Below are 27,713 nucleotides of genomic sequence, written 5' to 3' on the forward strand. Positions count from 1 at the left end.
TGTTTTTTCAGGCTTACAGTAACAATCCCAATGTATAATATAGATATTTTTGTAGCATTTGTACACTTTAAGCAGGACAAAAACACACATCTCCAAAAAGTGACAGATGCACCAGTGATATTGTACAATAACAGTAATACTCAATATAGTCTTTTTTACAACACCAGTTCTAACAGGCACAACTACTACACCCACAATCCCAAAACTTTTTTATTACCGTTGAAAACATGTTTGGTGAATCACACACATATGAATTAAATTGGCAGACTGTGTGCGCTCGGGCAGAGAAAGGCATCCGTTGGATTTGGCAAAAGTATATACACTCCCAGCAGATGGCCCATTTTCTGTTTCGTCTGAGGCCACATGGCTTTAACTGAACTGCTTAAAGTCACATTTATTGTAACTAACAAAGTTTGAAAGTGCTGTACATAGGTAAGAAAGGGTTTTTAAAACCTGTTAATTCTGACTGTTTAATAAATCAGGCACTCTTTCCCTGGCAAAACATTTTGCAGGATTTAATTTAGCTCAGTTTGCCAGGGAAATTAACAAGAAAAAATGGCACCTTTAAGAGACAATGGCTATGTTCGGAATTGCATGCTAGCCTTGTTTATACTTTGTACAATATCGTAATTGTCTGTATGCATAGAATACCCAGATTTGCCAAAATATGCATTATACAACACCACGCTATATTGTATCGCACAATGCAATCTTGACATTCCTTTTCCACTGAATCAAATATATATGCAAATGTTTTTGTATTGTTTGATTGTTTGGTCTAAAATTGATTAAAAATGCAAAAATATCTTCTTTTCTGAGATTGTAACTAGCTTTATAAAATACACAATATAATGAGTTGTTTAAAATGTTTATCCTGCCATATTGAACGATGTGCAGAAATATCCCATTCCGAACACAGCCATTCAGCTCTTACCTGGTCAACTCAATGATATTATCCAAATGCGTCATCGTCCTTTCATCACCTTTTGCCTGTCCAATCGACTTATACAGTTAACAAACCAACACCTTAAAAATAAGATAAGAAACGCCATGAGCACTAAAAAACATCATGAAATCAACACTGATACCAAACACATATCAAACACAAATTACTTATTCTCCATATGGACATTTTCACATATTTTATGCCTTTGGGCTATGAAATCAACAGTATTCTGTACTATTTACAAGAAAAACGTTCGGTTAACTAAGGCATCAGAAATATTTTAGAATGGTACATTCTCCAGTGCTGTCTATGTCCAGTCATCCATTCCTTTGGTCTCTTTCCTTAAAGACCATTGTGCGCAAACGATCAAAAAGGAATCATTCTTCATTTGTGGATTTTGTCAAGAATAATAAGAATCTTAGTCTTCAACAGAACAATCCTCAAGAAAAAGCTCAACCTCAGGAGCGACAACAGATCAGTTTGTGAAAGACATTCCTGAACTCCACATTGAAGGCGGTGTAGATGATGGGGTTGACAGCGCTGTTGACGTAACCTAGCCATGTGACCACACTGATCAGCGTTGGCCCGATGTCGCATGACTTGCACAGCACCTTAGTCACATGGACCACAAAGAAGGGAGTCCAGCAAGCGAGAAAAACACCTGGGAACGGGAAGGTGAGGTTTAGCAGTTGAAATACATTTTTGTCCTCCTTCCTTTATTCCTCTAGCATAATTTCTTTTTTTATTTAATAAGATAATTTTATAAATAAGGTATTCTGATAAATGGTGGTAAGCATATAGTTCACAGTACCCATTGCCTTCCATAGTAAGAAAAAATACTATGGAAGTCAATGGGTTCCGTCAGCTGTGTGCTTACCACCATTTATCAAAATATATTTTTTTGTATTAAAATAAATAAAGTAACTCATACAGGTTTAGAACAACATAAGGTCCATGACGTTAATGTCGACCAAATTGTCATTTTTGGGTGAACTATCCCTTTAATCTTATAAGCCCTGATCTGATTGGCTGACTTTACACAACTTCCACAAGTAAGGAGACACATTTTGAATGTACTACACTGATTGTATTTTCATTTTTTAAACTTAATTTACACTTACTGTGTTTTCATTTATATTAATAAATTATTATAATGGATCTCTGATGACCCCGCCCCTAAATCCAACATCAAACCACATGTCAGTCAGGTGGGCGTTTCTTTGTCAGTATGATCCATAATAAGCACCAGACACATTTAGTTCAGTAAAAGGTCTGGCTACTCAAGACAAAATACATTGGTTTGCAAAAGAGCAAACCATATTCGGGCCGATGTGTCTATTATGTTCACAGTGGGCACTTTAAAAGTAAATGTTAATTACCCTTTCTTTCAGCTATTGTATTTTACTTCATTTACACTGTTGTGTTGCACCATACTAAGATTTCATTCTGAATAAAGTACAGGATACAATGGGGATCATATGGTCACATTCACAGTGCTTTCAATGCCCTTGAAACAGCCTTATGTGTTTTCACTTGAGAGGATATGTCTTAAAAAAGCAATTTTCATGTTAATTATATAAGCGCAGCAGGTGTCACCGTAAAGCATGTCACGAATGAGATTTTAGCCGTGTTTTTGATCACGGTTGACCACCCCAATGGCTGTCATTTGGTTTACTTCTTTGTTTATGCATTTATTCACGACTTGAGGGCTTATTTTCAAATAAATGAACATTTACAACATTACATGCTATACCTGACCACATGAATGAGTGTCTACATGCATTTGCAATGTATACCTGCAACATGCCTGGTTTGATTTAATAAACTAATCATGAGGTGGCAAACTCAGCAATACATAATTTTAAAGATGTCTTTGGTAAACCAGTTTCACCAGAAAGACAATGCAGACCAGCAATTTTTGCATGGGAACAGCATGGATTCTCTTGTCCACCATCTAGACCAGGGATGGGCAACTCAGTCCTGGAGGGCCGGTGTCCTGCAGAGTTTAGCTCCAACCATAATTACCGGTAAACACACCTGAAGCAACCAATTAAGGTCTTACTAGGCATACTTGAAACCTTTAGGCAGGTGTACTGAGGCAAGTAGGAGCTAAACTCTGCAGGACACCGGCCCTCCAGGACTGAAGTTGCCCATCCCTGATCTAGACTATAATAAACCAGCCTTGTAATTCATGCTAGTCTAAGTATGCTTAATAAATAAATGTGATATACATACCCACTACAACAGGTAACACCTTCATCGCTTTCCGCTCTCGTCCGCTCACCCTATTGCTCTTGCTGTGACGTCTGGACCGATGGTTCTTCCCCACACCATTCTCTCGCCCGCTTTCATCCTCTGTGTGCCGCTCTGGAATCTCTGCATCAGACATACTGTCCATTTGGGTGGTCATGGGGTCACTTTCTGCCGCTGGAATCTGCCCCTCTGCCTTCTCCTCTGTACTAAGAGTAACCGGGCTAGTTAAGGAGACCGGAGTAGTCGGGATGGTGGATAAAGATGTAGGACTGAGACCTCCAGGCATGAGGTACGCCACCTTTTCCCTCACTCCGCCCTTGTCCTTCTGAAGAGCTGCTCCCAACCTCAAAGACAGACCATGATGCCCTTTGGGAGCCCGGCGGAAGTGCGAACGGCTACGACCGGAGCTCCATCGCTTAAGTCCCCTGAACATCCAGTAGTACAGGAGGAGCATGACCGGGCAGGGTACAAAGAAGGAGCATATGGAGGAGTAGACCACAAACTGGTCGTCCTCCAGCTTACACACATGAGGGTCCCTGTTAGGCACATGGTTTAAGCCAAATATGACAGGACTGGCCACAACCAGGGAAAGCACCCAAGTGGCTGTAATCAAAGCCAGTTGACGAATGCTAAACTGATTCCTGTTGTACTTTAGAGGAACCACTACTGCTATGTACCTGTAACAGAAGAGTAAAGAAGTTTTTTTGGTTAATAAGTCAGACTTGCTTAATTTACACTAAACTTAGGTTTGTTCACACTTAATTCCTCTTTGAGAGATCCAAACTTAGAATGTCTTAAAGTGAACTAAAAAGAGACAGAAAAAGACCAAGTTATTTTTACTGTCTCTGTCCCTGAAAGAGGACTCAGATCCAGTTTGGTCCACAAGCAGTTATATGGTCTTCTTACGTTTACACTTATTTTGCAAACGAACCCTTTACCTGCACATTTTTAGCGAACCATACTGTTACTCAAAAGCAAACCATACTCAAACCACATCCTAAAAAAGTTTTGGTTTTGTCAAAGGGTCTGAGATCATTTAGAGTGTTCATATATGGGCCAAATACCCAGCAAACTGCACTCAGACCCCTAAGGACCGAGTGTAAAAACACCCTAAAGGCTGCAACAAATATAAAGATAATCAGGCTTGAGACGATTTGAGACGATTTTCCCCCTTACGACAATCCTAGGTAACATCCCGATCATCTTCGTGAATGAACCGATTATCCTATCAGTTTTCCTGTAGTGCGCAATATGTTAAGAGCGCCTAAATCTGCTCGGAAGCACATCGGAGGCGGTCCAATGGCAAATCGGAACTATTAAACATGTAGAGGCACCTTGTTTGTGAATGGAATCTGATGGTGTGTAGTGTGCCTTGCTCCCAACCACTAGAGGGCACTCTCGGCATAAAAATGCATCACACCACCGCCATATTAGGAAGGTCACGCTCTGCTAGTGTTATTGTTTTGGAAGCCATCTGTCTAATGTTTTATATGCATGAAGTTTTTTCATGACCACATAGCGGAAACCAAAAACCGTTAAATTGCCAATTTTTTGTCTTCATGTTTGTGGTCTCTCACATTTTGAAAGTTGACACTCTTAAGGGTGTCGCACACTGGATGCGCAGCTCAGCGCAGCGTCGAATCGCGTCTAGGACAACTCGGAGGTATTGTACACCGGAAGTGCACATTAAATAGCGCAAGCTTAGTCAGATAGCGTCTACTTCAAAATGCAAAATATACGTTAGCAGCCAATGTTAATCGTTAATGATTTGGGACAAATATGATGTTATTTAATGTTAAACTATGTGAGTGGCGCAACAGGGACTTCCTGAGTCAATCATGTGCCTATACTCATAGAAAACAATGTGTTCGATATTTTTTAGAAAGGCCCGGCGCTGAGCTGCGCGTCGGGTGTGCGACCCCCTTTCAAGAAATGTAACTGGTATTTAATCAAGTCACATTGTTTCAGTTTGGGGTTTATTGGATTAGAAATTCACAACTGTATGACTTTTCAGGTAACTCAGATGTCTTATTTATAGTATCTCTTAATTTTAAACTAGAAAGTAAAAAATGTCCCCTTTACTAAATGGTTGTCACTTATGTTGTGTATTTGTTCGATGCAATATTCAATCACACGTCACTTGTGGGTTTTCTTGTATTTGCTTAAACTGCCGTTTAAAAATTCAGCCTATTACTGAAAGCTCATATAAATGCATAAAATCGTGATTGACAACTCCTAAAATAGGCTTTGTATGCGTGTTTAATATTAAATCGGAGTGACCTGCTGAGACAACGGAAGATTGTAGTGCAATCATTTAACATCTGCATGAGATCTCATAAGTCTGATTCATCTTCATCCTTTCCAACGCAAAACCTTTGTTTTCATCTTCAGAGTCTTTGTTTATGTGTGGCTGAAAGACCGTGTGACCCTTGTTTGCCTCGGTCTGGGATCTCTTGAAGTCGCTTTATATTGTTTACGAGAAGCGCTGCTGCTCACCCCACTTTGTATTTAATGATATTCAGCTCCACATCGTGCAGGCGTGCAAACGGGAGCTGCGGTTTCATTAGCATCCCGCCCAGACCACCAATCACACATTAGCACTGAATTAGCTGAAATTCACAGTCTGAATCTGAGTTAAACAGAGCAGAGCCTTAAATTTTATCTAAAGGTTTATTGACGACCACAAAAATCCTCAATATATGATTATTGTTCAATCATTGTGGATGATCTGTCTTTTAAATAAGTTTGTCATTTGAAAGAATATAATCTTGTTTAAAAGTTAACATACCCCTGGTTCTTAATCCATCATGTTGCCTTCTTGAGCATCAGTGAATGTTTTTATCTTTTGTAATAGTTGTGTATAAGTTTCTCAATTGTACTGAGTGTATAAAGATGAATCTCAGTCACCGTTGTAGAGGGTTAAATATGCAGAAGACACTGAATAAGGCAAATACTGTGCAAGACCTCTGGGATTTTTCTAAAGACCAGATCAAACAAGAGACTTATTACCACAGCTATCACTCACTGATCATCCAGATAACAGCACAGTGATAGGAATCAATGTAAACTTTTGAACCGATTTTTTTGTCTATTAAAGGGTCGATTAAAATTCACACAAAAATAAAAATGTTGTGATTATTTACTCACTCATGTTGTTACAAACCTGTATACATTTCTTTGTTCTGATGACCACAAATTAAGATATTTTGAGAAATGATTGTAACCAAACGATTGTGAGCCCCATTCACTTTCATAGTATTCTTTTTTCCTACTATGGAAGTTAATGGGGCTCATACTCATGCAGAAGTATATATGAAAACTGACAAGGCTACACCAAAGGACTCATGCACAACTATAATGAGCCCTTAACCTCACTGAGTTACAGACCTAAATTTCTTCCTCTTGCATTTTCCCTAACCTTACGTATTTCTCCATATTTCCAAATTTTTCACATTTTCCTTTCCAAGTGATTGACTTATTTTGTGGGAGCCCACATACATTTGCAATAGGTGTGTGGTCGGGTTTCCCACACAAAAGTCTGACGTAAGGTTTGAGATTTTATAGACAGCAGTCGAAGTGTAAATGCAGGTGTGTGTGTGTGTGTGTGCGTGTGTCTCACCTGTCCACACTAATTGCACATAGGTTCAAAATAGAGGCTGTGCACAGCATCACGTCCATAGTCATCAGGGCATCACAGATGTACATACTCAGTGTCCACATGCCTCCCAAAAACTAAAACACCCACATACACGCACAGAGAGAGTTATATTGGGTGAGACAACAGGATTTACACTAATCCACACTTACTCAGCACGATCCAATGCGGTAACAAATGCTAATTTATAATCAGATTTCAATGAATTGGTTAAAACAGTGCCTTTGAAGGTATAGTTGACCCAAAAAATAAAAATTCTGTCATCATTTTCTCATACTCATGTTGTTTGAAACCTGTATGAATTTCTTTTTTCTGATGAACACAAAAGAAGATATTTTCGATAAATGATGGTAAGCACACAGCTAATTGTAACCATTGACTTCCATAGTAGGAAAACAAATATTATGTAAGTATTGTGATAAATTAAGAAGATGTTGATAAATGATGGTAAGCACACAGTTGACGGTACCCATTGAATTCCATCGTATTTGTTTTTCCTACTATGGAAGTCAGTGGTTACATTCAGCTGTGCGCATACCATCATTTATCAAAATATCTTCTTTTGTGTTCATGAAAATATATATATTAAAAAAACATATATGAACAACATGACGGCGAGTAAATGATGGCAGAATTTTCATTTTTGGGTTAACTATCACTTTAAGGTATATTTCTGATCAGTATGTGTGCTCAAACACATGACCTTTTGTTAAAGCATTAAAGCATAGCTTTATAAATCTAAATCATCTTTACAGTCACTATTGTGACCAATGGGATTAGTGAATTAGCAGAGAGATACAGATATTGAAGACGGATCAAAGGATCGACAGAATGCCACAAAAACTCATCTGTGTTTACCTCAGAGTAGACGTAAAGAGGGAGAACCAAAACAGCCAGCAGGAGATCGGCCACTGCCAAGCTTACAATGAAGTAGTTGGTTGCGGTTTTGAGAGACCGTTCTGTTAGCACACTGAGGCAAACTAGGACATTCCCCAAGATGATAATGAGGATGAGCGGCACACCACATATCAAGGCGAGGTAGTTGTACCCCTCATCGGTTGTCAGTGGGTCTGTACTGGGCGTCACATTGACCATGGTGCCCTAAAGTTCTGCTTCCAACCCGGGTTCAACATCTGTGGAGGACATTTCGAAAGAATAAGGACATTGTAGTCTGTTAATGAAGATAAATAGGTTTTGTGCATGAAATGGATGCTTATAAGTGTTTGTTATCCTGTGCATGTGTTTGTAAGAAAGTAAAGATGACAAGATGAGACAGTATGAACATGTGACATCAGTTAGTCATCTGTATGCATGCTTTTACGTGGCATATGGCATGTTGTTTTTCTTTTCTGACAGTAATAGACCCTCTCCCCGTTCTTCATCTGTGATTTTCTTTCATATTTGTTTGTTTTCGCTGTGTTCATAATATGCCTCCGTGATGCATCAAAGGTGACATTTATAGTTAAGTTTCTGCTGCTCTGTTTCATTCACTCTCTAGACTAAAGTCTAGCCAAAGTTCGTACCTTCTAAATGTCACAAGCAAAGAGTTTGGTAGAGGTATGTGGAGTATGTAGCATCGTCTGACATCAGCGTGTGCTGTAGTCACATTCTCTGAAGAGTATGCGAGTCTCTCCGTCGAGGTGCAAGGTGGCCATGTTCATAGGTTCAACACTTGCTGGCAAAGAAGAAAGGTGATAATTGAAATTTCTCTCCATGCTTTAAATAGGCATCATTATCAATTCATACGACTTATGTGACAAGTTAAAAAAGGAAAACATCTTCTAGAATGACTATAAGAAGTCTTCAATCGCCAACTGACTATTTAGAAATGCTGCACCTACAATAGTGGCCAAAACTGATGTCAGGGGGGATTTTGTAGATATTTGCTTTTAGTCCCCTCCCTCCAGATTATTAAATTACTCAAATATGAGGTGTATGGAAGAAAATGGACTAAACACTATACTTTTAAGGTATAGTGTTAGACAAAATAATTTAGCAATAAATCATCGTATTTGGGGATCTGGGTTTTATTGAAATATACAAATAATAAAGCATACATTTACTTCAATTTTAAATAAAGTTATTATTATACGGTACTCAAAATGCTTGATTTTTATTGGCTTGTCGTGACATTCCAAGGTATTTTATTCCAAAATAACACCCGACTGACACAAATAACACGCTGATCCAAAATATAATATAAGTATTTTAAAGATATACTTAGGTTTTACCAATTGAAGTAAATTTTTAAGTTGATCCAACTTTTTTAATTGTAATACTCTAAAGAAGGCCCAGTCAAACAAGATATTTCTCAAGATATTTGTTTTTTTAATACTAATTAGTGGTGTAACAGAACTGTGATCCATACAGATCACAACTCACAGTTTGGCTGGCATGCAATTTGCGGATTAATATGCACTCAACAAATGTAGGCATGTCAGAATTACAGTTAGAATATACATAATGTAGCCTTTTTTAATGTTTGATGACAAAATAGAGACTTAAGGAAAATTATGTAGACTAATAATTTAAGTTTAATGTCCTAAGGATCAGCCTACTTATTTGTAATGCCCCACAGCTGACATGGAACATTATTAACCGGTTCGGAAACTTAATTTTTTTGTTCTAACCGGTTCAGGAACGTCAATTTTAGGTTTAAACCGAAAACCGGAAACATTAAAATACTGTTTCTGTTCGGAACGAACCAATTGGGAAAAAATTCTAGTTCAAAGCCCTGATTAATTCTAGTAAAAATATAATATTAAAATGTAAAACATAAATGGTTTAACTGCCTTTTTTACATCTTATTAAACAAACAAAAAAGGGCATTTTTAGGTTCAACATTTTTTATGTTATGTAGAGAAGAACCGGGGGCTAAAGTAAAGTTACGCAGGACAAAAGTAACAATGCAATTTTCTCAGAGCCCTGACTACATTTGCATTTTAAACTATGACAGCATCTTTAGCACACATCCCTAGAAAGAGCTGACAAATATTGTATATATCCTCATCATTTTGCGTGTCTAGTTCCAGAAAGCTGTTTTCGATGGTAAGTAAATTCCCAAAGCTGCATTTTTGTTGTTGTTTTGTGTTTCTTATTTCCTGTGTTACAGTCATAGACTGTAAAAAAAGATGGACGTAGTGTCCGTGACGTCACCCATAGGTTTCTGAAGATCGTTTTTGAAGCTTAAAGTAGGCGGTGTCTTCCGTCGCCATCTTGGCCGCCCGTCACCGCGCATCACTCGCGAATATCCAAACAAGGGTAAAGAGGCGAGATGTGGGTGAAGCTGATGTGACTGGTTGCTAAAACCACGCCCACCTAGGTCGATTTCAGTGACAGCAGTGGCTGTTCAACCATCACTTAAGTGACCACGCGCTTAATTATGCAGAACATTTTAAGGCTTAATATAATTTAAATGGATGAGTTACAAAAAAATTCACCCCCCTCACAGTTGTCACGAATGGCAAAATTAGCTATTCAGACCAAAAACACTTTTTATACCAGGCTGTAAACATTTTATTTTCTACATTAAAGTTGGCCATTTTAACATGGAGGTCTATGGGAATTGACTCCCTTTTGGAGACAGCCTCTAGCGGCCAGTCGATGAATTGCAGTTTAAATTACTTCCGTATTGGCTTCATCGGAGAGATCGGAAAGTTGCCCCTCGGTTACAGTACTGAACAATCTACAGGTTATTTAGTGCTGTAACACATCCTGAAATTTGGCTTCTCAGAGTTTTTCAAAATAAAAGTAAATCAGGTTTAAATGTCAGAAGTTCCTGTCGGGACGAAAGTAAAACTTGTTACTTTTGTCCCACTGCTAATACTGTTGCATTATGTTGAACATTTATATTATTCTTATTTGATTTAATTAAATTTATAGTGTTCATACTGTTGAAAAATGTTTATGCAACAATTCAAGATTGTACTGTAGGGTTGCTTTTAAAACATTTGATTAAACTGAAAGATAAAATATGCTTGCAGTTACAAACTAACAAGGTCTAGTCATGTATATTTACTAAAAACAAGGGTAACACAAAATCTATTTTGTTCTGTTGTGTTACTGACCCACCTGTGTGTTACTTTTTTCCAGCTGAGGGTCAAATGTAACAATGTGCAACTTGTGTTCAAAGTGAAATTATACTAAAGTAGTTTTACATTTGTTCAAAATTCCACCTGGTATTGATAGACCACACTTGTGAGTTATTGACCACAGCAAAAATATATATCTGTCCCAAACATTATCTTTTCAAATTAAATTTTTCTGAAAAGTGGTACAGTACTTCTGCTCTCCCCTAGCCTGGCTCCGCCCTCCTACGTGCTTCCGCTTAATTTTCATTTCGCTTCAGTAGTACATCTGGGACTGCTGTGTAGAGTTTCGTTTTCTCCTGCAAAAATCTGCAGGTCCAATCAGTGAAAAGAGGGGGGTCGCTAAGAACAATGACATTGAGGTCGTGCGTCAGTTTGAGTTGTAGTAATGGCAGCGGAGAAAGACGTGAGAAAAGCTATTCGGTCCGTTGTTGCAAAACTGCCGAATATACAGAAGTTAAAGCCGGAGCAAGAATCAGGTTTGCTAAGTTTTGTTAGTCTGATTATTCGTACTTGTTGTTTCCGGACGGTTTCGGCGCATGACATACATACGTCACGACCACACGTTAGCAATCGCCTATGGCAGATCCTGAGTGACTCTGGGCAGATCCAATAGTTTTAAATTTTAACAGAGGACCCTCCTTAACGGAAGTAACGCTTTGCAATGGAGCATGGCCAGACTCTCTGTACAAATGAAATGAATGTACGAGAGTCTGGTTGGACCAGGCTAGCACTCCCCTACTCCTCATTCTGATCTGCTCCAGACAGCTGCAGATTTAATAGCTTGTTTAATAGCTGATTCTATCATCATATCATTTTCAAGCTTGTAATTGAAGTCAGCTAAAGCCATATTTACACTTATCATATTTCTCTATTAATCTATTTTGAATGGCATCAGCAGTTTCTGGACCAATTAAAATTAATTGCATCTATTTAAAAACAAGTGAGTTTCATATAAAGGTATAAAGGATATGGACTGTCATAACATCCTTATCCTAAGTTTCCAGGTTTTTTATTCGATGTGAGACACATCGGGGTATGGAATCAGTGGAGACTCGGCAACTGTGATAGCGGACTGTTTGAAATTCTCCCCTCTTGCACCAACAGGTGAAGGTTGCCATGACAACGTCCATGTGCCCGTGCACCACAATAAAGACGGGAGGCACTTATGAGCATGTACGTAAATAAAACCCAATCAAATTTGTTGCAGCTCACGTCAACCTTATCGTTTAGAGAGGTCTCCTCTTTAGTGGATGTACTCTTTTATTCTCTGGAGAGTCTGTTTTTAGATGTCTAGTAAGCAGAGTTGTCCAATACTCACAATTAAATTGAAAGAAAAAACTAGTAAATGTAGTTTTTAATAATACATTATAATTATTAGGGGTCAAGCCCAGAATGGGCGAAGACCCCTATTGTATCCGTTAGTTTTTTTTATTATTCTTGTGGCTTCTTCTTCCGCCATTGCGTCTATGGCAGCCCATAGCAGCATACATAGGAAAGTTATGAAATTTGGCACACTTATAAAGGACTGTCCAAAAAGTCTCCACAGCAAATTTGGAGTCTCTATATCAAACCCGCTAGCGCCACCAACAGTCCAAAGTTGCACTTACGTTAGAAACAAAATTCTTGTTTCCTCTGATTCATTGGCTCAATGGATTCAATTCGAATGGATCCTACGACGTCATTTTCCGTCATGAACATTTTTCAGCCATTGTGAATTATTCATAAAAACCTACTTTTGCTCGTCCTAGAGCTTTTGCCCGATTGTCAAGAAAATCGATATGTAGCATCTATTCACCCTCAATGCAAAAAGTTATGGAATTCATGACGATTCGTCAATCAGTTTCCGTAAACCGTGTCAACAAAATTTACGTAGAGTGCTAAAAAATGGATTTGAGGCTGTATCTTCGCCAAACTTAAGCCTATTGACATGAGACTTGGTACTTGTGATGGCAGTCAGGACCTGAGGGTGCATGCAAAGTTTCGTCACAACGCCACCTAGTGGTCAGACAAATGTTTACATGCCTATAACTTTAGCTGCAGTCGACATATTTTAGTGGGACTTGTTACCTTGTAGTCCTGAACTGTTGCCGAGTCCAACGATACTAAAAATGCCAGGTTTTGCCTTACGCTTAGCCCTGTGCAGCAAAATAGCGCTTAAAAAACATGCGCGAATATCTCCCCAATATATATACTATGACCACAGTCTTAGGCTACACAAAAAAAATGTGTATGCTTGCACCACTAGTTGGCCCTATAATTAAACAAAACCTTTGAAATCAAGCAACCCTATGGTCATACAACTGTTTCTTCTCTAAACTAAAGTGTATAGTCATAAAACTAACTAGATGCAACACAGTTATGATCTGAGGGTGCATGCACAATTTTGTCATTGCGCCACCTAGTGGTTTTGAGATAGAAATATGGTATTTTTTGACAAAAACTACTGCTACAGTTAAACTAAAACCTTGAGTCATCATGGATTAAGCCTTTAATGGTTTGAAGTATAATCATTGGTGCATTCCAATTCACTCCCTAGCAACCAATGAGAATACCTTATCAACCATTTTTGCAAGAGGTATATTTCTGCATAAGAACATCGTAGAGACATGGGGGTGGGCTCTTTTGACTCATGACACCACTGTAACATGTTGTGAGCTGAGTATTACCACTGCAAGCACCACTCACATTTTCTTCAGTGTTCTAGTTGTCAATGCTCTGTAAGAAGAGAGGGAGAGATTTCCCTGAATGAGAACACAGCTTTTTTGCTGATAACTGTTATAATATTTTGTCTGAAATCAAGAGATTTTCCTAGTTTCTTTAAACTGCTCATCTGAACTCAACTTTACTTTCTCCTGTGCCCTTTTTGGCTTGACCCCGGCAATTGCTGCTTGCAGCTATATTTATTATTATTATTATTATAATTTTTATTATTTGCCCATAAATGTATCAGACATGATAACTATGTTAAATATTTTGACAATATCTGACCCTGTCTGTGGCAAAGTCTTATAATCTAATTATAAGTTTAGGAGCATCAAATTTGATTTCACGCATTAATTTAACATTCATTTCAATCTTTGACATGCCTTACTCAGTGAATAATAAAGATATCAATATTATATTTTCACAGAATGATCTTTAAATTATTAGGATGATTTTATGTAGAAAACAGTAAATCCCAAAAAATTACGTTAGCTGGGTCACGTATTAAACATAGTGTCCAATCATTGAGAAAAATAAATTATTATGCTACATATTTGTGTATTAATTGGAATAATTTGCATTAATTATGTAATATTTTTGTCGCAGTTTTTGTGTGGATTTGTTGAATATGTTTGAAATGCAATTCCTCTTCAGTCATTTCAATTCAGTTTCAGGTCATAAATAAAAATGGGTGGTAAAGACCTTGTTTACGAGTTTGTTTAACCCTATCATAACCATAAAAAGCCTCTTTTTAGCTGTCATTAGATTTGTAGAAGTGACAAATGATCAAATTATCCTGCATTTGAGCTTTTGTGTTTTATTAATTTTATATTTTAGTTACTGAAGCCTGAAAATGTCATATGTCTCATGCACAGTACATCACGTCATTGTGTGGGAACTAGTCGAAATCTAAAAAGCTTTGCATGTGACCAGTTAATCTCTCGAAGATACAGAAAGACACAAACAACGTGTTTCTAGTTGTCACTGGTAATCACTCTGTTAATCTATCCCTGTGACTCTCGTACCCTGCGTTCTGTTTGTAAATGTCATCAGAGGCAAGACATGGCTTGGTAATGGAAACAGCAGGGAAACGACAAGAACAACCCCCACTTACACACCCCGTGTAAGTTCATCAGACCAGAACATTTCATCCAGGGCACATTGATACATAACCACCACACCACCATTTCTCTCCTCTCCCAGAATGTCCATCTGTAACACCCTTAAAGCACAAATAGCTTCTGTTTGTTTATTGACAGTGTATATGGTGAATAATCTCATTAGAAAGAATGTCGTTGTCACATAGTCGTCTGCCCTGGAGCATACGGACTTAGAAGGTTGAATCTCATTACGCTCCACCTTCAAGCATGGACTGTTTGATTTTGCACATACGAGCCTATTGAGACGCATTATTGGGATTAAATTCATGCAGAAAGGTCCTTTCATTACAGGTGGAGCGCTTTAAATATTTATCCCCTAAGCGGAAGTGCCCTTTTGAGGCTTCATATCTTTTGACCTTCTCAAAATGTGTGTGAAATTTACTAAGGCTGCAAATGTAATCTGTTCATTTGGTGCAATAATTATTAAAATAATGCTTTAAAAAACCTGCTGCTATTTATAGTGCCCCTTCACCTGTGCATACATTTTATAATAATGACATTTTTTGTGTGCGACCCCTATCTCCCTTTCAGACAAACTCGATTGTGACATTGATCAATGTGGACTGTAAGCCAGCGATAGGTTTATCTAATTATATGGTAATGTAATAATCAATATATTGAATATATCGAAATAAATTATCTTTAAATATTTTTACTACTTTACACATTTGAGACAATAATGTATTGGCTATTCAAATATTGATGTATGTATGAATCGTTGTGATTGGTTAATGACAAATAATGGAATTAATTATAAGAAACTTTTTATTAGATGTTTTCGTTCCATGTCTCTCATATATTGCAATAACGGGCTTTAGCCTACTGGTGTCCTAATTCAAACTTGAGTGAACAATTTCATTCCCTACATTCATTAACTGTTTTTATCCACAATGCATTCTTATTCTCCCGAAGTACATTTGCACTAGTACCCATTTTTCAGCAAAAGACAACTGGCTGACTAAGATCAGCTTACGTAAACCCTGTGCAATGAATGTTTAAACACTTTATTGTTCATTTTTTATGTATCTTGTTGACTTTTTTTCTACTTTATGAAATCTTACAAATAAATAAATAAATGTGATAAACAGTGTTTTGTTTTAAATATAATAAACAGACATAAACTGAAAGCAGACTGTGAGTTAACATGACAAGCAGTTGTTATTGTTCTCAACAAATACATGAAACGTGACAAAAGTGACAAACACTGAGAAAATTAATTTGACTGATTTACGTTACAATCCATAAAACCATGCAGATTACTATAAGGCTTCTACTTTACTTTATATAGGATTTGTCCTATATAAAATCTAAAATAAAATTTTAAAAAAGTATTTGAGTACGAATTGACCTCATACATGAAGTAACCATATAGATCAGGGGTGGGCATTCCTGGTCCTGGATGTCCCTCCAACCCTATAAAACAAACCTTAATGCCATTTTCAAGTAATCCTGCAGCCTTTGATTTGATTTTTCAGGTGTGTTTGATTAGGATTGAAGTTAAACTTTGCAGGACAGGCCCTCCAGGACCAGGAATGCCCACCCCTGATAGATCAACGAACCATAAAAAAAAAGAAATAACAAGAGTGCGGAGTGCAACCAACTTTGTGAAATGACTAAATAGGCTACCATAATGTTTATAATGAAAATTTCACGACAGTACTCTCCGTAGGGTGGCCATTTGTGCCAGTTCCACCGGACACGTCCCGAACAGGATTTGGGGTTCATTCTCCGGAAGTTGCGTTGCTAGACTGCATACGTCATCGAGGCTCTCACATTTCAGTTAAAATACAAATACAAAATAGTTTCATTCTTACCTTGAAATGTAATGATTGCTTTTTTTAAATTGAACCCGAAATATTAAACCTCGATGACGTATGCGTTTAACCAACGTGACTTTCGGAGAACGCACCCGAAAACCTGTTCGGCTTGTGTCGGGCGGAACTGAAAACGAATGGCCACCCTAACTAGGCATCGCATGTTATTTACGTTAGTGTCTGAAATTGCTCGTATATGTTCGTTTACATCTTTTCCTCGATTTATTTTGCTATTGTAGGGAATAGTGAAGGGATAGTGAAAGTTTTCAAAGATACCAAATAACACTTCACTCGTAGTTACGATCTACTTGCATGTATTGCGTTTCTCTCTTTATGTTGCTTATGGCTGTCAAGCCATTTTCAAGATCCCTCTCTTGATTTCGCTCTGAAACTGTTCCCACCTTCAAGCACATCCAGGTTACGTCGACAGCCGGTTTTAATTATAGACAGAACGGTTCAGAGCTGCTACATTCCATCATAACAGAACAAAGGAAAATGATCAAGGTAATTGCTGCCTTCATCACTTCAGTATAGTGATTTGCTCTCTGAGCTAATCAAAGCTTGCCAGGCTTTCATCAGATGTTCAGAAACGCGTGTGCTTTAATAAAATAATTTAAACGTAAGCTTAAAGATTTTCTTATTAGTAAATGTTTGGTAGTTGTCTTTTGTCTACTTTTGAAATACAGCAGGGAAAAACTAATGGCAAGCGTAAATCAGACCGAACGTCGAGGTCAACGTCTTACCCTTTGAGCCGTTTGTCTTTTTATGTCTGAGAAACGACTGACAGGAAGTGTTTTTCAACTTTAAACGGTTTGATTCATGCATGGTGTTCAGAGATGACGTTTCCTTTGTGTAGCTAAAAGTCCTTTTGAAGATTTATGACGTTGAAGGAGAACGCTTAGAGATGATTGAGGGGTCATTCACAGCAGCCATAAAATGTTCAGGTGAAGGGAAAGAGATGACGGGTTTAACAGGAGGCAACTGTGCTTACGTGTTTGCTTCCGTACTTTTCATTTTACATCGTCAGACATTAATAATGTTTCAATTGTGCAGGTGATATTCTTGGTCGATTTTAGATGTGATTATCTCTAAATATCTCTAAATATTTAAAAATATTATTATTTAAATAGAAAAAAAATCACATTCATTTTTTCACCGGGAGAATTGATTTTTAACATATCAGTGTTTAAAGACAGACCTATGAGCTCATTGATTGTTCATCAATGATGTAACTTATGCAACTGTTGACGCCATTGTTTCCTGTTATTCACCTTAATCGTTTTGAAAATTGCATTTAACTTATAATCATAGCATCAAATCAATTTTTGTCATTTGCAATACTTCATGGGTTTGTCGTTTATTCTCTTGCCGTGCCCTTTAGTCTCTTTGTCCCATTACTGGTTGTAAATCATGCTACAAGTCATTTCTTTTCCTTGGTGCCCATCACCAGGGGAATTGTCACTGTCACCCGACTCTTTGAATGAGATCGTTGGGAGGTGTCACTAATTCTGGTTGTCCTAGTAACACTTAAGAAGGATGACGTGAACTCCACAACTTCACTCCCATAAGTAGTCTCACCTGAAAATCACTCATTATTTGCATAAAGTTAAACTTATCGTCGATGGAAGTCACCAAGCTTTCATTAAAATGGACGAGTTTATATCGCTCTGCCATTTCTAGTCGCTGACGGTGCATGCAGCTTTACATCTGTTTATTGAAAAATGAGTTCTTGTGTCTTATACAAAAGTAAAAAAGGCCAAAAGTTGTCACTGGGGCCATAAAAGTCCTAATATGTGCCATTTTGGTACAGGTATGTACTTTTGATGTACTAGTATGTACCTCTAAGGTACCAAAGTTCACCTGTGAAGTACCAATATGCACCTTTTAGGTACTAAAGTATACTTTTTGAAAAGGTACCACTCCAGTGACAACTTTTGTACCTTCCTTGTTTTCTGAAAGTGTAGGTTAAACAAACACTAATACAGTCGTCATTCAACAAGAATGTACTGTATGTGTGTATTTGTAGAGTTGTAGCAATGGCTTTTCATTGATTGACATATCTGACACTTTCAGTTTAAGATCTGATATCTGTTATTTGCGAAGTATTGGAGTTAAGCTAATGGTAAGCTGGTGCAGTGCAGAGCTAGAGGTTTATAAAACATGTTTCTAACATAATCGACAGAGCTTCTCTGTCAGCGCCCATTTGTTTTGTTAAACGGCACTAGTCTAAACGTAGACTATGATAAGGTTTCGGCTTTATTTAATTTCAGAGATGAATTAAGGTGACGTATGATTGCAGACTGTCTTCATCCGCCATTTGGAAAATTGCCCTGCTATGAGATTTTGGTCATTCATTTTCATGTCTCAAATCTTATAGATAAACTGGTAGCTTGTTTGGACCCTCTCACGTAATCTCTTTCTCTCTCTTGTCATGTGGCCTTAAAGCGTTCAATACGCACTTGCCGATTTAGATCTGCTTTACAATTCAGGCACTGTAAGAGAATTCACTGAGAAGGTTAGCGTTGTATATCTATACAAGCACAACTAGTGCTAACTGCACCAGACAAGCAGCCAATATTTTAAATAATAAAGTGCAATGACCTTGAAGAAGATTGCAGGTGAGAGTAAATAAGGTTTTATGCTTTTGAATTCAGCCCTATGTTTTGCTGTGAGCTCTGTGTGATGAAGGTTATGTTATGGCGATAGCTGATGCATTGCAAAAGCAAACCATTATTCCCTCTATACCAATTACAGACGTTTTAACAGCGTTGGATCCCACATGGTAAAATATCATTAGGGTTTTGAATAAACTCAACGCTTGAGTGGTCTGCGCACAGCTGCTATGTGCGAGGTCACAGTCGATCAGAAGCGCAGCCCTCGGACTGTCAATTAGGAGAACTCAGATGTAGAAAATGAAAAAAGAAATGATAGGACAAGCCCACTTGAAAATCAGATAATTATTTTGATGGCAGGATGAGATTAGATATAATACGGACTGAAATGAGTCTGAGAAACCGCAGAGATGTAGGCAGACTGCAGATCAGCTTATAGTTTCTAATTTGATTGTACGTTGTAAAGAAGTGATGCTATAAAATCTGTTTTCTGTCATAGACGCTTATTGACACTTTATGGGGAAAAGATGACTAGCTGGGTTTTCACAGATTTTATGTACATCTGACCTACAAGTACACAAGTCTGATATTTCCTAATGAAAGAATTGTCCCAAGCTATCACCACGGCAGTTCCCTTTAAAATGATCCTAATATTAGGAATAGCTATGAATACATTTGGTACCAGTATGTACCTTTGAGGCACCAATATGCACTCTTAGGTCCCAATATGTACCTCTAAGGTAGAAATATGAACTTTTTAGTTGCAAATGTGTACTTTTTGAACGGGTACCTCCACAGTGGCATGCAGCTATATGGCTTAAAATGACAAAATTTATTATAACATGTTAAAATTGCCACTTTGTAGGTGTCAGCAACAAGGTGTCATTTTTGTGTGTGTCATTTTATATGCAAATGAGCTGATCTCTGCACTAAATGGCAGTGCTGTGGTATTATCCCCTTCTGACATCACAAGCGGAGCCATTTTTTTTCACATGCTTGCAGAGAATGGTTTACCAAAACTAAGTTACTGGGTTGTTATTTTTCACATTTTCTAGGTTGACAGAAGCACTGGGGACCCAATTATAGTACTTAAAGGGATAGTTCGGCCAAAAATTATATTAAACCCATGATTTACTCACCCCCAAGCTGTCCGAGTTGCATATGTCCATCGTTTTTCAGACAAACACATTTTCGGATATTTTAGAAATTGTTTTAGATCTTTCAGTTGATTAAATGTAATGTAAACGGGGTCCACCCATAGTCCACGACCTTCAAGTCCAAAAAAAGTGCGTCCATCCTTCACAAATTAAATCCAAACGGCTCCAGGATGATAAACAAAGGTCTTCTGAGGTTAATCAGCGCGGTGTTGTTGTAGAAATATCCATATTTAAAACTTTATTAACGAAAGTAAATACCTTCCGGTAGCACCCGCCATCTTAGTAGCGTCCGCATTCAGGATGAGAGTATTAGCGTAGTGTACACACTTTTCTTAGTGACGTTATGACAAATTCGGAGGGCGGGGGCACAGAGCAGCAGCAGAGTAGCCTCCGTAGGCTGCGTAAGCTCTCATCCTGAATGCGGACACGACTAAGATGGCGGCGCTACCGGAAGGTATTTACTTTCGTTAATAAAGTTTTAAATATGGATATTTCTACAACAACACCGCGCTGATTACCCTCAGAAGACCTTTGTTTATCATCCTGGAGCGTTTTGGATTTAATTTGTGAAGGATGGACGCACTTTTTTTGGACTTGAAGGTCGTGGACTATGGGTGGACCCCGTAACATTACATTTAATCAACTGAAAGATCTAAAACAATTTCTAAAATATCCGAAAATGTGTTTGTCTGAAAAACGATGGACATATGCAACTCGGACAGCTTGGTGGTGAGTAAATCATGGGTTTAATATCATTTTTGGCCGAACTATCCCTTTAAACATGGATTTTCATGAAATGTCCCCTTTAAAGAGACTGTAAAGATACAGTCCACTCAACAAGTTTACTGTTTATTGTTTACTGACAAAATATGAATTATACAGTAAGTCTTTTTAAAACATGAATTGTTAAAATAACCAGGAGTGTCATATATAGTTTACAGTTAAAACTGTCTATCCCAACTAAGATCCAAAAAGGCTGAATGATTTTTTATTTAATCCATCCCTTTCATTCAGACATTTTGAATTTCGTCCTTCCATCTTGACTTTGCTTTTTATTAACTTTAATCTACGATTGCGGCATCTATTGTGACCTGGGTACCATCTGCTTGAATGGCTTTTAAATGAGAAACTTCTGCTCTATCACACTCCAACACACACAGAGATGACTCTTCACCACATTAAGATTGCTATCAAGTACCTCGGCTTTAATGTTTCCAGATTCCAGGTATTTATGTTCCCCGCCGGCTTTGTGCCAGACAGTGCAGAGTGGATTATGAGTACAAGGTATGATTGACCTTTTCCTACTTGATCTCAGCTTCTCAATGGATTTAAGGACCTGGCATTCAACAACATCAGTTGCCCTTTTATCAAGGATTTGGGTTTAGCTCTATTTTAACTTCAGTTAAGTTCAAAAGATGCACCCAGATACATCTTAGTATTTACCCATAACCAACCCAAGTAAAATTATATAAGTCAGGGGTTTTCTAAGTCCAGCGACTATCAATGGGCTAAAAGTAGGAAAGTTTCAAGGAAAAAGGGGAAAACACTAATGACTTAGCCCAATACAATTAAGCAAAGATTTATTATCTAACACAGCATAAATGGGTCTTTATGAAAATGTATAGCTGACTTCATATTTTATTAAGGATTTTTTTGCATCAGATAGTTAAAAAAATGTTTTCTTGAATTTCTCAAAATAATTGATGCCTAAATGAAACAACTGTGATCTCAATAAAGTATCATGAGCTGTAAAATAGCAATGCCTGAGCAAAATATAGGCAAAATAAATACAATTTCTTTCAACATTTTCTTATAGATTCTAGAGAAATCATTGAGGTTTGTCTTGTCAATAAGTCATGTATAGGTTATGGTTAGAGATACTACCTTATATATTTTCTTTACAGGACCAGCAAAAGATGTTGATCCAGGGGCATATTCTGCTTGGCAATATCACAGCCACTCCACAAATCCTTTTGATGGTTGTGGTTTCTAGTCCTTCATATGACTAAAGTTTGATATGTATTTCGCACACAGAGTCATGTGTCAGATCTGGTAATGATTTAGTATGCATCCTATACAGCACAGAACATTCTGGTGTTGACATTCATCGCCAAGGGACTGAAATAACATACTGATCTACTTCCTTCATTTCACAAGAGATTCTTCAGGCACGTAATGTCTTTGTGCATGTCACACTAAACAATGGAAGGAGGAGGTTGATATGTGGGTAGGATGGGCAATAAATAAAAAATCCACCCACTTGCTGTCCACAGTACCATAGCAACCAACCTGTGGATTTTAGTGCCAGATGGCCATAAGGCATCTAATCGCCCATGATTCTTACCCATCATGTGAATGGAGCTGTAATTGCTTAGGGTGCTGCCAAACATAAAATATGTATTAAAATCCCAAAAGATGGGTCAGTGGATCACTACATGATCAGGGAGATCGGAAGTGCCTATTTTTAACGCTTTTAGACTGTATTCACACTTGGTTTGATTGCTCTGTATAAACCTGGGTTCAATCCGGAGTCCCTCCACATGCCCCATGGGACTCCTTTCATGCACTGTAGCATTTTTATGCTACTTTAACTTAATTAAGTTAAACAATTTCAACTTTTTTATAAGTTATGTCAACTATTCATAGGTCAAAACTTAAAATAGAAGGGTTGAACTGACTTGCAAACCCAAGTTGTTTTAACTTTATTCTGCATTTTTTTAAAGTGTGGTATACTTTTGGGTCAGAACTTTAATTTGTTTGTATTGTGAATGCCACCATGGGTACTTAACTCTTTCCCCACCAGCGTTTAAAAAAAAGTTGCCAGCCAGTGCCATATAAAAGTTTAATGCCTTCCAGAATAGACATTCTGCTAAATAAATACATTTTAAACTTTTTTAATTTGTTCTCTTTTTATCACCTCTCAAATATGGGTACATTAGGTTTCTTAGAAAGATCACATTTTGAGCAAGAAGTTGAGGTTAATTAAATTTTTATAAAGGACTTTTGTCAGAGATCAGATTCAGAGCAATACGAATTAATAAGAATCGTATGAATTAATACGAATTAGCCTACTCGTTAAAGAACATACGAAGTCCAACATTATTTTTCGTCTACAAGAGAAAATGCTTCCCTGCCAACAACGAGTTTTTACGCCAATATTTTTTTCCATTATTATCCACCAGGTGCATCCACTGATCCAAAAACAGTTAAAACTCTGTGTATGTTTTGATCAGTGGATGCACCTAGTGGAAAATAATGGAAAAAATGATTGCCGTAAAAACTTGTTGGCAGGGAAGCATTTTCTCTTATTGACGAAAAATCATGGCGGGGAAAGAGTTTAGAAAGGAGATTACACAACGTTACCTTATGACAATTCGTATGTTCTTTACGAGTTGGCTAATTCGTATTAATTCGTATTAATTCGTACGACCACATTCATACATTTTTGTACGATTTTCCTTGACCCTGTGACTTTGGGGTTAGGGGAGGGGTTTCTTTATTTTATTATGATAATCAGACAGTTTTGCAATAACTTCGTACAAATTCATACGAATTAGCCAACTTGTAATTATGTAAGGATTTTTGTGAGATCAGGATGGATTACCACCAAAACAAAGATGATTACACACACAAAACAATGCTTGCATTGTCTGCAGTGCTGTTTTAGCCAACAAAAAATGCACATAGTAAAAAAGTCTTTTTGTACTTAAATTTAATGAACTTGAATTTACTGTTTAATTTAAAGAGTTGCTATTAATGATAAAAATGTATTTAAATTATCTTAAGTTATTTCAACTTTATTTTGCATAATTTAGCAACTCTACATTGTAAAAAGTAAAAGTTGGATCTACTTAAATTTACATTTGTTCAACTTAAATTTCTTACTTAAAGTGATTTTACTTAAACAACTTCAAAAAGTTTAAAAAAAAAAACTTTTAGGTGTTACCAATTGAACCATTTTTTTTAAGTTGATCCAACTTTTACTTTTTACAGTGTAGTCAAGAAAGTTGAAATTATTGTAATAATTTACTGTAATAATAATTATTGTAATCCTAATTTTTAAGCTGGTTAACCATGGCTTTTATAGGTTATTTTCAGAGGCGGACTCAAGTAGGTATTTTAAGTACATTTTCCAAGCATGGAAACAGTGTTTGTCTTGTGAAAAAAAATAATTATTATTATAAAAAAATGTTCACATTCTAAAGCATCATATTGTGTATTCCTTTTATATTGCATATTAAACATTTATTTAATACCTAATTACATAAAAATTATGTACTTTTACTTTTCTTGAGTAAAAATACAAAAGTACTTTTTACTTAATTAAAAGAAAAAAAATACTAGATCTTAAACGTACTTAAATATTAAATGTAAACCAAAAACTTGAAATTATGAAATGTAGTGAAGTAAAAAATTATCATAATATGCTTTGAAATGTTTGTTTTCTAAAGAAAAACACTGATAAAATACGAATACTTAAAAATACTTTTATGTAGAAAGTAAAAATACTTAAGTAGTGTTCGCCTCTGGTTATTTTGTGGTAACCATGCTTTAACTATAGTAACCAAGTTTTTTCCACTCAAAGCTAAATAAACCTGGGTTTCTTTCAATTGGAGTTTGTGCTCTTCAGAGAGTTATTAATAGACTTAATCACCGTTCTGCAGATGCTAAGCAGAGGCGTGAGATTCATACAGCTTTATGTGAATTGTGACATTTTGTCAAAGCCTTACTTAGGGGGGTGTTCGTGCATAGTGAGCAACAGGTGCTAAGCAGCCCAGCTGTATTACCGTCACCTGCCAGGTCTCGACAGCATCAGTGTGATTCTGTTGGACCTGCTCCACTAAATGTCCATTAGCAGATGATACAACAACCTGAATGAGACCTCTTGAGCAGCTGTGAGCAATAACATTATGGGGGTTTGAGGGGTCACTGGGGCACTATGTGTACGTGTGTGTCGAAATGTGCGAGTTGTATTAGTTGCTATGGTTTCCAAACTCATCATTTCAGAACACTGTGTGTACCTTCATAACAGTATTTTATATGAGAGTCTAAAGCACTTTTCAAACACAAATACAGAAGAAGCACAAAATATTTGTCTGCGATTTATCTGGGGAGAGTGAATTTGGTTAATTCATACTGCCAATGATTTTCTGGAATCTTTGTATGCGCTCACACACATCCTGTAAAGATCCTGTAAAGACACATGACGTGTAATGGGGTGTACACACCAATTGCGAATTCAATGATTTGTGCAGATAACATAGCAAGTCAAAGACATGAATAGATGCAAACTCATGTGGGTCGATGCGAATAACACAAATTGGGCAGCGCGATTGCCACGAAAACACATACTATTCGCCTTAAACGCGCCTTCACAAAAGATGAATATATTAAACTCAAGCAAAAAATTTGGTATGACACAATGTTAAATCTCATAAATAATCAAGAGTGAGAAATGCAATGCTTTGCAGTTGGTGTGCACAGTATAATGTATTTTTAATCGTGCACTTGATGGAATGTTTCCACAGCATCTTTAAGTTTGCTTATTATGTGCAATTTCTTAATCATAAATTAAGCTGGTCGAACCAAGAGTGATAAGCTCCCATATCTGTTTTTTTTCAGTTTCAGATATTTTTGTCATGAACATTGAACTGCATTTAAAACCCTGTGCCCTTTTGTTCACAAAGGACGCATTCTGGAAATGTTACAGCAATGTCCTCATTATGGGAGCGATCGCAAAATCAATTCTAGGATGTGTTTGTGTTCACACAGAAGGTACTCTTTTCTGGGATCAGCATGTTGTGTGATGGGGGTTTAAATGTGTTCCTATAGCTCAACATGATTGAGCACTGCGTTAGCAACGCAAAGGTCATGGGATCGATCCGAAGGAACACACATACTGATTAAATGTGTACCTTGAATGCAACCGGGGCAAGGGGTCCTTATAAGATCCCTATTATATTTGAATATAGTTGGGTTAAATGAATAGCATCTTTTAACTAAATAAGATATTTAGATTTAATTAAATATTTTATATGCACATAGCACATTTTTGGTGAATGTACAAACTAGTGGGACCAAAGTCGTTGGACCTTTACACATTTTTTTTCTGTTTCAATCAATTCTTGAAAAAAATCTGACAAATACTACTTAGTATAATATACTACTTTAAAATATTAACATAAATCCCATTTAACATTTTTCAGTATTGGTGCATATTGCTGTAATGACAGCAAACTTAAGCTGGCACGCACTCCACATGGTTCCAAAACCTAATGATAAATGCCCTGTGCTTTATGGAAGAAAAAACTGACCTTTTGTACAAAGGTCGTGTGAGAGATTTGATTAGTGGACTAAAAATAGTGTAGAATATTTTATTTTGATGTAAGTATTTCTTTTGTTATTTTTTTATTCAGTATTTCCAAAAATTTTTAAATCCAAATTTAAATTTCACTTTAATTCCCACTGTACTGTTTAATGACACCACAAAAATACTTTTTCTTTAATATTCGAAAGCATGCAGAAAATAGCAACTCAACAGAAGATAACAGGGCAAAAGAATACACTTAATTCACAAAAGCTTTGTATTGATACCCCATGAACTGCATCTAATTCTGTGCTAATCCATATTCATGACGTTTTCCTTTTCAGTAGCATGATTTGAAAGGCAAATTTAGTTTTGGTTCATCGAAAACAAATAGATGTTAAATCTGATATACAGACCTTTTAATTTAGTCACATTTACGGTACTTTACAGTATTTACTTTATTCTCAATCTCTTAATGTAGGTATTATATATTAGCTAACAGCAAGAACATTTAAGTCTAAAGAAATAAAAACAGCAAAAGTGCTAGTAAAAGAGCAAATGTACTTACCTGCACAAATGCAGTGCCTCGAAAAAACATCAGAAATCCATTAAAGGAGTTCGTCCCTCCTAAAAGTGTCAACACAGAGGTCAAAACCATCGGTGTCAGCCTTCAACTCTCAGAGCTTTTACGTTGCTTTCCATAAGAGAAGCATCTCTTCTACGGTCTTTTAGCCTATGTGCCACCTCATAACATATTCTGACAGTCTTTCAAGCGTCACAAAGTTTCTTCAGGTGGCAGAAATGTGTTTATATACCTATAGTGTCTCCCTCTCTCTCCCTCTCTTTCATTAACTGCTGTCTGTGGATTGGATGAGAGAGTGAGAAAGCGTTCCCATTCTCAGCTCATGCATGCTACGTTCTCTCTTTTCTTGCTGTTACTGTCTCTCTCTTCTCACCTCTCTCCTCCCTCCTGTGACTTCTTTCTATGTCTATTTATGCGCTATTCCCTGCTAAC

At 37.0% G+C, this 27,713-nt stretch overlaps 1 protein-coding gene across 1 annotated transcript; it reads right to left on the reverse strand.

Moving 5' to 3' along the window:
* On the reverse strand, window positions 1-27,713 carry drd4-rs (dopamine receptor D4 related sequence). The gene is made up of 6 exons (XM_065268468.2): window positions 27,267-27,713; window positions 8,378-8,529; window positions 7,713-7,987; window positions 6,819-6,931; window positions 3,182-3,876; window positions 1-1,607 (listed from the first exon to the last, which is right to left on the reverse strand). The coding sequence occupies exons 3-6, from the start codon at window positions 7,947-7,949 to the stop codon at window positions 1,405-1,407; spliced, it is 1,248 nt and encodes a 415-aa protein (XP_065124540.1). The 5' UTR covers window positions 7,950-7,987; window positions 8,378-8,529; window positions 27,267-27,713; the 3' UTR covers window positions 1-1,404.

The sequence above is a fragment of the Paramisgurnus dabryanus genome, chromosome 1 (genome assembly GCF_030506205.2).
Source record: "Paramisgurnus dabryanus chromosome 1, PD_genome_1.1, whole genome shotgun sequence".
NCBI classification, from domain to species: domain Eukaryota; kingdom Metazoa; phylum Chordata; class Actinopteri; order Cypriniformes; family Cobitidae; genus Paramisgurnus; species Paramisgurnus dabryanus.

Bases quoted from the DNA above. Each gene is read 5' to 3' on its own strand.
- drd4-rs (XM_065268468.2), bottom strand. From the start codon at position 7,949: ATGGTCAATGTGACGCCCAGTACAGACCCACTGACAACCGATGAGGGG. The intron at 6,932-7,712 runs GTAAACACAGAT...TGGGTGTTTTAG, and splicing joins CTCTTTACGTCTACTCTGAG to TTTTTGGGAGGCATGTGGAC. The intron at 1,608-3,181 runs GTATGTATATCA...TCCCGTTCCCAG, and splicing joins GGTGTTACCTGTTGTAGTGG to GTGTTTTTCTCGCTTGCTGG.